At 39.2% G+C, this 15182-nt stretch overlaps 1 protein-coding gene across 2 annotated transcripts; it reads right to left on the bottom strand.

Annotated features, from left to right (window-relative positions):
- Positions 1–2675: 2675 nt before the first annotated feature.
- On the bottom strand, positions 2676–14935 carry LOC145500519 (uncharacterized). Of its 2 annotated transcripts, XM_081480048.1 has the most exons (6): positions 14854–14935; positions 14680–14745; positions 11191–11923; positions 10335–10520; positions 9412–9489; positions 2676–5183 (listed from the first exon to the last, which is right to left on the bottom strand). In XM_081480048.1, the coding sequence occupies exons 3-6, from the start codon at positions 11894–11896 to the stop codon at positions 4906–4908; spliced, it is 1248 nt and encodes a 415-aa protein (XP_081336174.1). In that variant the 5' UTR covers positions 11897–11923; positions 14680–14745; positions 14854–14935; the 3' UTR covers positions 2676–4905. The 2 variants fall into 2 exon arrangements, with proteins under 2 accessions (XP_081336174.1, XP_081336175.1); XM_081480049.1 differs by lacking the exons at positions 14680–14745; positions 14854–14935 and having other exon boundaries at positions 11191–12258.
- Between the last annotated feature and the right edge of the window lie 247 nt (positions 14936–15182).

Here is a 15182-nt window from a genome sequence, read left to right as displayed (position 1 = left end):
TCCCTTTAAGAAGTCGATTTAACCGGGTGAAAACCTGTCTAAATACAAACACTGAACTTTGAGTTTGAATTTGCTTCCCTAAATATTGCTATAACAGCATGAAAACAGCGAAATGTCAGTCACAGCTTTTCTATTTGGACAGAGTTCGTGAATTCAAGAACGCATATTTTCTCGTCGAAAATTGTTACCACCGGCTTCCCGAATTAAGTTCGACGCAAGTACGCCGTCTGAACCAGCCGTCGCTCCAAAGTCTCTCTAAATTCGAACTTAATCAAGTTTGGTTCGGCATATGAGTGGAGCGGCGTTTGGACCGGGCCTGATTTATACGGCGTTCTCCTCATGTGTCGAACCGAAAGCATAAATTACTGTAATTTATTTTTCATATAACGGGACTCGTGATTGGCTCAAAATTGAGTGGCGTGACCAGTCATGCATGAAGCTCAAAGTCGTCGCTGAAAATATAGACAACAAAATACCAGTGTGCCTTTGATTTATGAGAAACGGGACTGTATAAGCGAGTTTCTTTAGTGCAAATTCATTTTTTGCTTTTTCTTCGTGACAATAACCCAGCTTATTAGATTTCCCCTTAACAAGTCGATTTAACCGGGAGAAAACCTGTCTAAATACAAACACTGAACTTTGAGTTTGAATTTGCTTCCCTAAATATTGCTATAACAGCATGCTAACAGCGAAATGTTTGTCACAGCTTTTCTATTTGGACAGAGTTCGTGAATTCAGAGCGCATATTTTCTCGTCGAAAATTGTTACCACCGGCTTCCCGAATTAAGTTCGATGCAAATACGCCGTCTGAACCAGCCGTCGCTCCAAAGTCGCTCTAAAGTCGAACTTTATCAAGTTTGGTTCGGCACATGAGTGGAGCGGCGTTTGGACCGGGCCTAAGGCCCAGTTCAGACGCCGAACTTTTCATGAGCCGAACTTAATTCGAATTTGGACCGACCCAGATTATCAAAAGTACACCTGTTGATTCAGACGTCGAACTTAATTCGCCGAACTTTATTTAGTTTAAACCAAAACACATCGAAATGTCAGCGATTTTCAGGCAAAGTAAAAACTGCTTGTAAAATACGTTATAATAATTTATACATTAGGTTCGGCTCATGAAAAGTTCGACGTCTGAATCAAAGCCGTTCCAAAGCCGAAATTCCCGGCTGAGCTAGGCGGGAAGAACGGCTGGGCCGTTCCAAATTCAAATAGCCGTTCTTAACTGATTCAGACGCCGAACTTTTCATGTACTTAATTCAATGTATTTGGTTCGACTCATGAAAAGTTCGGCGTCTGAACTGAGCCTAACATTATTTTATTATTCTATTTTTACCCCCAAAATCAGCAAACCAACCGAAAGAAGTGGCGCTTACCATTTGCAATTCGATTTCCCGTCGTTGTGTTCTGCTGATGAAAGACTGACAACAGGAAAATTCGGGAAACGGTAAGGAAATTTCCGCCGTTCTGTTCCGAAAGGAAAAAGAGGAATACCTCTGGAGGTAGCTAGTCTGTGTAGTGTACAATTTCTAAAAATTACAGCTGTTCCATTTGACTTTCAACCGAAATTTCTGGATTTTTTTCCAAAATGGTAATAACCCATGGTCATCGGAGTTCAGTGATTTTTCAACAGCTAGGTGGATGAAGATTCCTATTAAGTAAAACCTTTATCCGAAACCGGGTGTTTAACCCTTTGAATACCAAACTTTCACCAAAAAATACCGCTTTTAACCGTTTAGTCAGGTTTTTTTTAGCTTCCACGACGCTAAATAAGCCTAAGTTTTGCTTAAAAAGCCTTTTTTTTTTTACTAAAAGGAGAGATTTTTCGAGGATTAGGTACAAAATTGAGCAAAACTTCAAGTCCGGGCATGCGCATAAGCCAAAATTTGGACTTTTTCTTTTTGCCACTAACCGCTCTCAATTTCGTTTGTTGGCCCTTTCCTTTCTGTTTTTCTCGGCCCTTTTACACTGGCTACCTTTTGCATTGTATGTTCTTTCTGGCTGCAGTGAAAAGTTGGACGTTAATCACGGGCGAAGCCTAGAAATGGACCTTGATCAATCATAGGCGTTGTGGACCAATTACCACCGTTTTTGCACCAAAACTGATAACGTTGTTTTTCGATTTGCGACGTCGGAATGTCGTCGATATCTAAACCTGACCATTGTGCGGAAAGCGCTAGCCTAGCGCTACTATCTGCTTGTCAAGAATATCTGATGACATTTAAATTGATGACGTCACAAGTGGTACAAAGAGCAGGACCATTAATTACGCATATATGCGTAGTTGGTAATTAAAGGGTTAATGGAAAAAAAAGTATTGCTGGTAAAGTATTACTATATTTGTTGTCCTCCATCAATTCTTTTCCAGATCGCGCAAACGCCTTTTACGTTTACAGCAATTTCTTGACATGAGCAATGCAGTAGATTCAAACTACCGTTACAAACTTACGAATGCCGGTAAGCTCGTAGACTTAACTGACCTGGGAGTGAGGAATAAGTTAACTGGCTTGTTTAGATAAGGTATGCAAAGGAAGCAGTTTCAAAACCGATACCCCGGTTCGATTTTTTCATGCGTTGTTCACGTAATGTGTTTTCATTTAGGGTCATGATTAACAAAAAAACATCCCCTAAGGGATGCCAAGGGTTAGCATTTATCCCCCCCCCCTCTCTCTCTACTACGGAGGGGTTGTGAGTTTACTTGCTTACGTTCGAGGGTTTAACCATGTGATGAAAATTACTATGAGGTGTGTTCCACTGAATGAATAAATCTGTGAAAAAATCAAGCAAAAAACTAAAAGATTTCATTTTCGTGGTTCATGCTAAATTTCTAATCTCCAGAAATATCAGCTCTCTTCAATCAGAGCGGAAAAACATACTGCGCATCTTTCTGCGCATCCCCAAGCCTACTTGCGGGCTCAGGTAATAATGGAGGCTGCAATGGAATTGCAATGGTGGAAAGAACGGCGGACTGCTAATACGGTACACGAGGATCATGTCATTCGGTTGATTTATTTATACTTGGGCGAGCATGAATCTTACGGCCTGTCGAAAAAATGTGTCTTCGCACTGAAGTTTCTTGTATGGAAATAAAATCACGACGCAAAAATACCAGCCTCTTCGAGAAGCAATAGTCATTGAAATGAAAAGGAGTGGCGTATGAGGAAACCTGGGTACTATAGGTCCCGGCTGTGTGACCAAGAGCCAGCATTGTCCTCTCTGGTAACCAAGTCAATAGTGTTTTCACTCATGTGGCTAGTAGCAATGCAAATTTATTGAACGAAAGTGTTTACATAAGAAAGAGAGTTCAACTAACATCGGATTAGTTTGGGACACCAACATGGCGGCCGTTTCATTGTTTTGGGGCACCAATATGATTGCCGCATTTTCGACGATGGGGATTACGATGATAACTTATAATTTACCTAGGTAATTTCTCTAATAAACGTTATTGACTAAAACTGTGCAAACTGTCATAAGAAATAGACATCAAAACTTCCACTTCTATACTTTTATATAGATATGGCGGAAAGTCGAAGCCATTTATTACAACTATACAAACTGTCATAAAAAAATGGAATAATTAATAATATAAAACAACTACTTCTAGTTTCGCACTGATAGATGTGGTGGAAATACTCGTAAACAATCTTACCAATGTAAACCAATGTAAAAGCTGTCTTGTTTACGTAATTTGGTTCTCCCAACCATTCATTTGTGTTAACCTAAGTCTAAAAGAACGTTATACAACCGTTATGTCTATTTTTGAATTAGCATATGATTTGCAAAATAGAAGAAGTGAACTATAGATGTGTTACACTAGTTTCGTCACTTCATTGCGAGACAAAGACGATTTCCATACTCGACCAAAACCTTCGGTTTGTATTCCAGACATTTAGAGGCAAATGGAACAGATTTCTTTCCGGCAATTTTTGCTCCATTTTATTTTCCTCTCTTAATTTCTGGATGAAGAATTCGCAAATGAAAATTTAAAAACTTTCGTATTTTCGGGAAACTTTTCCGGGAAATTTCTGCACTCGTTGGCACCTTTTCGAAAGTTCCATTTGGTCTTATCATTAACTGGTAAGTGCGGTTAAACTACTCTTCATTTTCCTATCATTCACTTAACTATTTGTTTGTATCTTGTTTTTTTATTTTTTGTATGTGTTTTATTTTTTTTTTCCTCACTGATTACCCATTTGGCAAACAAAGCAAACCATATCATTTTTTTTTATCTACTCAGCTTATTTAGTTGTCTTACTATTCTGAGTAGTTTTCTTTGCCTAATTAACTTCATTTTTATGCTGTTTTACTTTCTTTTTCTAAATCTGGTAAAAAAAAAGTAAGAAATAAAAATAAAAATGGTTGGTTCCAAAATTTTGGGTTGAATGGAAAGCGCCACAGTTTTGCTAACTGTTGGTTAATATAAGGATTATAGATTTCGTTAGTGCTGTAGACTTTGATAGGATTGCATGGCTTCAATGAACACCTTCTGACACACGTTCCTCTCAGGGTGTGTTACACCACGCAGTTACTCGAACAACTTGGGTCGCAACACAATGACGAGTCAGACAAGCATCGGCATGCAAGATTGTCAAGTAATATATCAAACACGAAAGACCGTGTTTGACCACATTTCCAAACACCGAGAGGAGAGTTGAAAATACGACGCGCAGCGGAGTATTTTTGACGAATTTCGAGGTGTTTGGAAGTGTGGTCAAACACTGTCTTGAATGTTTGATATGTCTCCTCAATCGAGACTAAAACTAAGGAGAAAACGGAGAAATAAGATCGTTAAAATCTATGCTAATTAAGATCAGATGTCCAAACACCGTCACGGTCATGATTTCCTTTGTTTAAACTTGATGAATTATTAATAAGTTTGAGAAGTGTAAACGGCATTCGTAATCACTTGTATCCGCAAATTTCCTCGGCCAAATCTCTGCGATTTACTAGCGGATGACAAAGTGCGTCATGCAAGACCTGGTAGGTTGCAGCTGAACCTTCCCTTTGCTTCCAAAATAGTAACATTTTATATGGCTTTTCTGAATATTCCTCGTTTTCTTTGTCAAAAGCTGTTAACTTTGATTCATCCATTTCCAACCGACGTCCAAGCGGTTTCCAGCCTTCTGCAATCTTCTGTGAAAGTGTCTCTAATTCTTCATTACTGGGTGTTCCTTCTTTGACTGTAATATAACAGAAAGTAACAGATATTAAGTCAAATTTGCGAAAGTCAACCTCAACTGATACAGTGGAAGTCGAAATGATCAGTTCAGAGTTCACAAACTCAGCTCTGCATAGTTAACAGAGGGAAATGGTTAGGAAGGCCGGTAAACATCAAAGAAGCAAACAAACAGACTAAGATTTATGTTGGAAGGTCCTTGACCCTGCACATCTTTTGTGTTATGCTCAATGACTATGCATGATTAAATAATCGCAATACATCTATTGGTTAGTTGTATGAGCACACGTAACAGCCTTTTTTATTATACAGACAGAGTGTTTTACTAGAAAATACACCACTCGTAAAATTCATACGAAACTACATCCGGGACTCGGGTGGCGTATTTTCCATTTATCTTTCTCTCAGCTCGTGAGCGGGCGGAATTCAACAAATCCTGCAATCTGATTGGTTCCAGGAGCAGGCGGTATTTTCTCATCCGGACCGCCACAGCGGGCGGAATCCGTCGTGTTGATCTATTTTCGTGAACGAATTAGCGGTAATCGTCAATTTTTCGCCCTTTTTACACTTCCATAGACGATTAATCAACGCAAGTTTATCTCTATTCACCTTTTTAATAGGCAAGGAAAGTCACTGTAAGTAAATTCAATTGAGTTTTTTGAAGTTGTGAGAGTTTTTTTGTCAGTTTGTAGCTCGGCGCTGTAATGGCGCGCAATCCTCTGTGTCTCTCTCTACAATTTTAAGTAAAAAATGAGTCAATTGTAGTCGAGTTTACCTCTCTGATCGTTGCTGTATTTGAGAGAATTTCTGTGGTATGCAGTTAACAAATTTCCTCGCTATCTGCTACTTAATTTACGGCAGAAAAGTCTGATTTTGAGTTATTCGGAACGACTGCCAGAAATTGCTTTTGTGGTACAACTTCAAACTTTGCACGAAATTTCACACCGGAAAAACAGTTTTGGAGAACTTCACTGATGAACTAAATGCAACTAACGTAAAGTAGTTCGAAATAAATCTGTTCTTTAATCCATCTTTCTTTGTCTAGTATCTGAGTTACTCGCTCGTTCGCTCGTTAGATTTTTTTACGATTGGTTCGTAGACGGCACGTAAGCCGATTCAATGACACAGTTGCGTAAACAAACCCACTTGTGAGCCAATTTACCGCAGGAAAAAAAGATGAACATGTTATTGGCCGGCTTAGGGTCGGTCCGTATAGTGAAAAACTGTGACCTCGGTCACAGTTTTTCACTTTTCAGACCTCCCAGCCGGCCAATAACATATATATATCCTCACTAGTGAAGATATCGAGTACTTAAAAAATTCTGTAGGTAGGGTTCAGAGCCACCTTAAATTTTCGACAATTTAAGGTGGCTCTGAACCCTCCCTACAGAATTTTCTTAAACTTTGCCAAACGTTGTGTCTAATCATGCTTATCAAAAGTTGAAAATATAAAAAATTTTACCGTTCGGTTTTTGAATTATAAGCCCCTAAAGCCGTAATTAAGAGTGTTTTTAGGTCTTACTGTTGCTATGGTAACCTAGTGTGTCAAGAAAATAATAACAAAGCGTTCACCAATGTTGGGGCAGTTTTTTGATACCATGATTGTAGCATCAAGTGATAAAGATTGGTTATAACGACCCATCAAAATCTAAGTGTTGGAAACTGCTTTGAGCCTCCTTAAATTTGTTGGTGTATGATTGAAACATCTTCGGATCTTTCTCGAAAGTCTTCGGCAATTTTCGGTTATCTACGGAAATCTTCAGAAATCTTCGGAAATGTTCGAAAATTGTTCGGAAACGTTTGTGTGGCCTTCGGACAATTTTTGGAGAATCTTCGGAAATCTTCGGAAAATGGTCAAAAACGTCGTTATCAGCATGTCTATATAATAAACAGAATAATACATGGTTCCTTGTAGATATGGAATATCTCTTCTCGTGCTCAACTTCATATCTCACTCGTTCGCTGCGCTTACTCATGAGATATCGAGTTGAACACTCGAAGGTATATTCCATATCTACCTTATTACATGTAAATATCTTCGCGACCGGTTAATTTCGCGAATTTCGCGATTTAAAAAAAATCGCGAAATCAAAGTGACGTGAGCAATAAGTGTCGCGAACATATATAACATGACGCGAAAATTAAGTGACTCACATTATTTTACTGTTAAGATATAGTCCAGCCATTGCGTTTTTGTCACTTTTGACGTTATTGAACCTTTCACAAAGTCGGTTTAATTCAAAGACATGTTTTAGTAACATTGCCAAGGAAATAAATTGTGTGTTACTCGAAAACGCGAAGTTAAAGTGATTCAAAATACAAAATCTCCGCCAAATCGCGGAATTAATGTGTCGCGAAATATGCGCACCTCAAAAAAATCGCGAAATAAACGTGTCGCGAACATTTCATGTAATAAGGTATGCGCGCCCACGCATTATCTTCCATGTATTTTGCCAGGTCGTGTGCAGGGTCAACTCCCAAAATAGCAAACAAAAACAACAACAAAGAACTTTGCCAAGTTTCATATCCATTTCCCTCAATTGACTATGATCTCTGCTTAGGTTCCCGGGTTAGGGATCTGCGCTGGTTCGCAGCACTTCTTACTAAGTTCTAAATAGTTCTTACGTTCGAAATATTAACGACGGGAACCTTCCAGGAGTAAATGAAAAAATATCTATATATTCAGTATTGCAAATTTGATTTCATTACCTGTTTCAATGATCAGCTCTTACAATGCAGAGTTAAAAACCCAAAATAAGACTCGATCCGATCGATACTCGACTTTTGATTGGATCAATTCAATGAACGAAAGGCTTGTACCATATTTGTTTGGCATGTTAAGGTCACGCCCACAAAACAGGAACTTGGTACCTTTCAAAATGTCCGACGAGGAAAAAAAAGAGGGTAGCGCATGACATTTATTATATTATATAATAAATATATTTGGTGTCTGGATGGTGTTGAAGTAATTTTAGAGCCGGCCTGCAGGCATTAAAGCCGAATATAAGGTACAGTAGCATCGAACATAACGGCTAGTGCTGTTTTTTGTTGTTGTTGTTTCTTTTTGGCTAGTTTTTCAACCCACCAAATTACATTCTTCTCAAAATCTCAGCTTCGTGCTTATTCTCAAAATGATTTTAAAATTTCCCAAATTTCAGCTTCGATACTCTGATAAAATACAGCATATCGTTATAAAAAAGAGTGTATTGAAGATGATTTTTCACGTTCTGTTGACATATGGAAGTTGCAGAAGCGCGGCGTTCATTGGTTCAATTGAAATTCGATTATTTGGATCGATTGCTTGCTATTAAAACAGGTAGTGAAATTAAATTAGCAATGATGGATTTATTAATTCGTTCTTAGGAAAAACGCACTCAGTAATTGAACAGGTAACCGTGTAAATGCGAATGCAATCAAAGATTTATCCAGCGAGTGATATTTGAAAATTCTCTCAAAATTGTGCGAGCCTTTAGGCCAGTGTAATTGAAAGAACTTTCAAATATCACGAGTAGTGCAAATCCTTAATTGCCCGATTAACGATAAATTGGCCTGCTCTCACCTGATCACAGTGAAGTAATTTTCTTAGTCAAAAATTATAATACCACGCAAAACAGATCCTCGTCATCATCAAGAAGAAAGCAGTCTCACGTATAGAATTGATTTCAAAGCGAGGCAGCAGAGCAGAAAAAGGTAATCAACTAAAATAGCTGTGGTCAGAAAAAGACTAAACAACTAAAACTACACTGTACTACTACTATGACTACTCCAGGGGAGGGTGAGGGAGGGGGGGAGGGACCCCATATAAAAAGAACGGGAGTGCTCGTCGTATCTTTCAGGGGTTAAAAAGCAGTTTTGGTAGCTCTTAAGGTGTTTCACCTAGTCCACCACGGGAGCTTTCGTGGTATCTTTTAGGGTACTGACCCAAAAACAATGTTAGGAGACATCGAACAATCAGCTGATTTTTAATTTTTGTCTCATTTACAATAGTCGTTATTGCAATTAAAATGATGAAAGTGTCAGTTGATGTGTTGGTTTGGAATTGGTACTTCTAAGGGGTGAAAACATTTCAAGCCACGGCCACAAAACACGATCGTGGTAACTCTTAGGGGTACCTTTCAAAATTCTCGACGAGCAGTCCCGTCTTTTTTCTATGACAAGGAAGGTCACTACACGTAAATATACTGGTTTGATAGTCGGGAAAAAATGTGAAAAATAGGGATGAAATATTGTACCTGTAACGGCCATAGCTGTTGAACGTGAGAACTCTGCACAGGGTTCTGTCAACGGCATTTGCTCATCTGCAGGTTCACCTGGAAAGAGGACACTTGCACATAAATACATGTGTATCAACAGGATCAGTCGTGGCCAGTAAAACTATTGTTATATTTATTTTAATATTATCAGAAGTGACAAGGATTCTATTTCATCTGCTCACCTCCTCCACGGCGTTTTCAGAGAAAAATAGAAGGTTTTAGCCTGTGAAAAATGCCGTCCTTCTTCGCTCCCGCCCCAAGAAATGCCTCTCGGGGTTAGAGTAAAAATTTTAGCGAAGTAAAATGGCTGTTTTTGCAGGCTATAAGAAGGTTTGTGAACTGGAAATGGCAACGAAGATCCCAAAAGACCTCGATCCCCATTACTTTTAAGCTTTTTTCTGACTGTTATGTAATTGCCAGCACAATCACTTGCATGTGGTTATCACAACCACGTTCAAATCCCGTATGATTTCATTCACATGCACCTCTTGTCAGTTCCTGCTTCAGCATTGTGACGTAATATTTCAAAATATGAAATCAGAAGAAAATATGATCACGCTTGCCAAAGAGACATGGTCGGATATCGCTGTCTCATAATTCCTTGCCATATCAGTAGCTTGCATAAACATTTTTATTTGAACCGTCTTCATCATAGTTTAACAGGAGCAGAAAAAATAGGGACACAGGAGACATGAAGAACAACAATAAATGCACTTCGTCAATGGCAAAGAAACATTAGCTACAGCTGACTTTGACAAGTCAGATGAGACTTTTCTTCGTTGCAGGGTGCATTTTCTATTCTGACACCGATTGTTGTAAAGGCCCACTATAGACCTTAAACCATTACCAACACCCAATAAATTGTTAGATTAGTTCGATTAGTTGTCAAAGAGTGCTGTTACCTTTAAAGTTCGGCCAAGACTGGAAAATGACAGAATCAAGCAAGATATTGTTCACGACAGAAGCTGCCATAACACTTGCAAAGTGCGCCCACTTGTCAAGGTCACATTCAGTACCATCTGCATAGCCAGATATCCCCTTAACGACTAACCACTCCATCTTCATGTCATATGCCGCTACATAGACCCCTGAAACCAAACAGCATCAAATTTAACAATTGATTTAATCACCTTCCTCTTACTTTTGTCTACCCTTGCAGTGTGCGGAGGCATTTTATAGTTCTAGCTACATTTTAAACTCTTTTACACCATTGGCATTAAGCAATAGGGCACTCTTTCCATCTGCTGTAAACAGCCTCATTTAAACACAAGGTGGGCCTTGGAGAATTTGAGACAGTTTAATGCAAACCCGAGATGCAGTCGAGGGTTTGCATAACTTTGTTTAGATGTGGCAATGTAAACACAGAAAACATATTCTATTGCAAATTATGCTTTAATAAAATATTTCTCAAAAATATGCGCAAACTTAAAAAGTCACAACTGTGTTTACGCACTCTTATCTAGACACACCTATCGACCAATAAGAGTGCACATAGAATCTCAGTTATTTTATAAATATCAGTTTATCATTGTAGTAAAATCGTGCAATCCTCTAGTTACCTCCAGTACCATGAGCAATTTATTTATGTTGTAAAAAGGATCAAGACTTGGATATTCAAGTCAAAACGCTCCCTGTTATTTTGGTTAAGCTTTATCTGCTAAAGGCATGCTGCCTGCCTAATTCTTATCAAGCCATGAAATAAATAATTCTGTGAGGCTGAACAAGTATGTGACAATTAGGTTAGCACCAGTGACTCACCCTCACCCTCCATATCAATGGCCATCGCTTCAGGGTGCATCGCTACCAGTTCATCACAACGCCACTTTGCATGGACAAATTCTGGACCACTCAAATACTCGGCATCACAATGCACTTCAACTTCTCGCATGCTGGGGTTTAACAAAGGTGCCTCCCAACCATCTCCTGCATGCCTTATAAGTCTGGAAACATCTCTGGAAACAGGAACTCGCTTCCCACCCATTGGCCGAACTTCACCATCAGTGACATTTTTTCCAGCATATTGAGTTAATTTAGAAGACACGACCACATCTCCCAACTTGGCTTTACCACGCTGCAGCCCCAAGCAGGCTCCCACACAGAAGACAGCCTTGGGTCGTAGAATGGTAACTGCATTATTTACAACAACTAAAGATCCACCCGGAACGGATGACCCCTCGAAGCACGTCATCAGTGCGACTCTGAGTTTCGGAGATTGATCTCCACCCATTTCCCCGAAGTATACAAAGCCGAGTCTTGTGGAACTACTTCTGAAGGAGTTCTTTAAAAAATGATAGCAACTTAAAAACTCGCATTCCTTCACCGTAAGTAAGAGAATGTCTATGGGGAGTTCTACATCTCTCAAAGGTTTTGATGTTCTTGGAAGATCTTTCTTCTTTGGAATAGTTATGTCAAGTGGTGGTGGATTGTCATCAATGACCAGTGTGGAAATGCTTCCAGTTGCCATTGGTTACAGCTCTTGTCAACATTTGCTCTGATTGGCCAAGATTAATCATTTGGTTATTACAGTATAAACAAGGTTAACTGGCTACTAAGTGATAATCAAAACTTAAAAGAATTCAGACCCATCTGTTTCTTTAGTGAGTGGCTGAGTCTCCAGCAAAATTTTGGCTCTTTCGGAAACCCCAGGGACACAGCACCCACCCAATGTGACCAAACTCTAGCCCTGTTGCGAAAGGTCACAATATTACCATATTTCAGTAGCAAAGTCAAAATTATCTTGCAATCAATGGAATCCTGAAAATACCACTAAATATGTTAAGTTGACAAATGCTGAGAAGATGATAAAGCCAAATGGGTGTACAAAGGAATTGCATTATGGTCAGGCCTGACAAGTAAAATTCCTGTGTGTGTGACTGTGGATGCATGATCATAATTACAAACAGAGTGGTTTTCACTTAAGTGTCGTAAAATTCTCTTGAAAATCCAAAACCAAAGCCATCACTATGGCCTAATTTCACAAAGGACACAGAAAATCCAGTGAACCAATCAAAACTCGAAGTAAATACATTCAGAAGCTGACGTAACGCATGGGAAAATGTGTGCGAACAAGTTATGATTGGGTTAATGGTTTTACTTCTGATTGAATGAAACTTAAAGTCAGGAACCAATCTTTGTTAAGCAAATAGTAAAACCAGTCATGGAACAAATAGGCAGGGAAAAACTCCTCAAGGTCACAGAAAAGTCAGGGCATTTTATTTTCATCGAGTCAAGGACAATTTACATTTCTAGAAAATTAATGTCAAGGAAAACTGCTTGTCCACTACCATTGAATGCTAGAAGAAACAATTTTCAAGTCACTTTAACTCTCAGTTCTAAAGTGAGGGTGGAAAGCACTGAGCTGTAAGGAGGCCAGAACAGCTCTATTGGACATTTTGCTTTTATTTATCATTGAAATTTTATTCTAGCTTATCAGAGAAAAGCTGTCAGGAAAAGTTAGGAAATTTGAAAATTGATGTCAAGTAAAAACTGCTCTAACAATGTTTGAATCCCACAATAACTTTTCTGACCGGATTCTTTTTTACTCATTAAATACTTTAAGGCCAAGGCAGGATAGAAAGGGTGTAGTACTATAATCAAACTTTGCTGATTTGGGAGCATTTATAATCCTTCAAATTCTCTCTCTCAGTTCTGAGGCCAGTTAATCCAAGGTGTAGATATTAATGGCCAGGGCCACAGCCCCGATGAAGTACAAGCAGGCTACCTTATTGAGTGACCATCTAAACTTTCCTTAAAGAAAGTCACTTTAAAAAGCTTCGTATTTTTTTTCTTCTCCTATAGCAAGTAAACATTCAGCTTTTCCACTCACTGAAGTTTCAGCCTCTGAAGTTCCTGCTATCCTGAAGAAACTCATTTTGAAAGAAGTTCAAAATTTGACTTTGGAGGCCACCATTTTGAAACAGTACTTGATAGCCAGGCCATGTCATTCCGTCTGACCCGAAATTGACAGGAAGGAGAAAAACCTGCAACTGACTTTGCATCCTTCACAAGGTCAGCAAAATGTATTTTGTTTTAGCAATTATCCACTTCACTATCTTCACTGCTATCATTTTTCGGGGTTTGGAGCATGTTTGGCTAAAAATAATATGGCTCAAGAGCAGCCATAACCCAGCTGAGTGGTAGTTATAACGCTTGTTGGAAGCCAATTTGGACAAAATCTCTTGGAAGGAAAGATGTCACAAGAAAGTGGCCTGGCTGCAGAGTGAGTGAGGACTGATCAAAATGGCAGCAATGATGTTGAATTTTGAGTTTCTTTGGAGACAAATTTCATAAGGAAAACATGCACTTTAGAGGCTGAAACTGCAGTGAGTGAGTGCAAGGTTTTAATTGGCAATGACCTATAAAACACACATTTTCTGGGGTGACCTTCTCCTTGAAGTAACTAAGTACAAAACATAAGAAAAAAAAATCTGAGGCAATGTGAGAATTAAGTTCACAATGCACACAAAGTTGATCTAGGGTTAGAGTCACAGAGGTAAACATAAGGCCATCCCAGCTCTCAAATGCTTTGATATCTTGCCTTCTATGTACCTCGATATTGTCAAGGCAATCTGACAGAAAGCCAGAAGAGGAGAGGAGGGGGTGCAGAGTAAGGTAGTCCTAAATGGGTAGATAACATCTCGTCTTTTCAATTGACTAGTAAAGTAAAGTCTGTATATGAGCCAAGTGGTCTATCAGGTTGGTGCTTACCAGTGATTGCCCCCCAGCATTGAATTGGCCAGTAACCCATTTTATGTATACAGTGTACCTTGGTGGAGAGAGGCACAGTAAGAGAAAAGTGTCCTCCCAAGAACATAACACAGTGTCCTCAGCCAGGGCTGGAACCCAGACTGATCAATCTGGAGTTGAGCACTAACCAGGAGGCCACAGTGCCTCCCACCAATTGACTAGTACATTATGGGATGAACCTGTTTCAGCGAGGCACCCTCTAAAAATGAAAGCATTTTTCAGCTGTTGCTGTGGTGTGCGGAAATTGAAGAAAAACAAGAAAGCAATGGCGAAAACCAGGTCTGCAATATGCTGCCGGCGACCGGACAGCGGTGAAATACAAATTGAATATCGAAGGCTAATAAAACCGGAAGTAGCGAAACGTTCATTCGTGCAAGGTTCAACAGACACAAATCTACTTTTGATTGGATAGTAAAATTACAGTGAAAGATCCCAGTTAACTGGAGTGCAGTATGCATGATCTGAGATACTGACATATAAAGAATAAAGTGCTAAGCTTACATGTATGTAGCCGGAGCCACAGATCAGACACGGACAAGTGGATTTTCTAGATTTCAATTTGCTGGCCTGTTTAAAAAAAAAAAAAAAAAAAAAAAAAAAAGCGGTAAAGTTCGGTACATCACCTGAAGATCGATCATTCTAAGTACAGCTTTAGAAAAAAAATCATGAACATACCTGTTATTTCATGCTATCATGAGAAGCATTACAGTGTAGGTTAAACCCCGACTTGCCTGAAAATTGTAACGTTGTAAGAACACCACGAATTAGAACTGGGACCAGATCGAACGTAAGCTTCCACGCGACATTTACAAAGCTATTTTGAGTCAAACCCTCCTGGCACTTGGCTGATTAGGTCAACAGAGGGGTTAAACTGGTACTTGCTCTGAGAGAGAGAGAGAGAGCAAAGAAATTGAGCCGTCAGACAAGCTCACCACCGAAGAGAAACACATTAATCTGAAGACACCTTGTGATGAATTATACCACGATTCTTCCCTTAGAAAAGG

The sequence above is a fragment of the Orbicella franksi genome, chromosome 10, assembly GCF_964199315.1.
Source record: "Orbicella franksi chromosome 10, jaOrbFran1.1, whole genome shotgun sequence".
Taxonomy (NCBI): domain Eukaryota; kingdom Metazoa; phylum Cnidaria; class Anthozoa; order Scleractinia; family Merulinidae; genus Orbicella; species Orbicella franksi.
This window is presented reverse-complemented; position numbering and strand designations above follow the sequence as displayed.

What these genes read in the sequence shown, in the direction of transcription:
- LOC145500519 (XM_081480048.1), bottom strand. Translation starts at nt 11,896, where the DNA reads ATGGCAACTGGAAGCATTTCCACACTGGTCATTGATGACAATCCACCA. An exon ending in CATTGATATGGAGGGTGAGG is followed by an intron (nt 10,521 to 11,190) that starts GTGAGTCACTGG and finishes GTTTGGTTTCAG; the next exon opens with GGGTCTATGTAGCGGCATAT. An exon ending in GTCTTGGCCGAACTTTAAAG is followed by an intron (nt 9,490 to 10,334) that starts GTAACAGCACTC and finishes TCCTCTTTCCAG; the next exon opens with GTGAACCTGCAGATGAGCAA.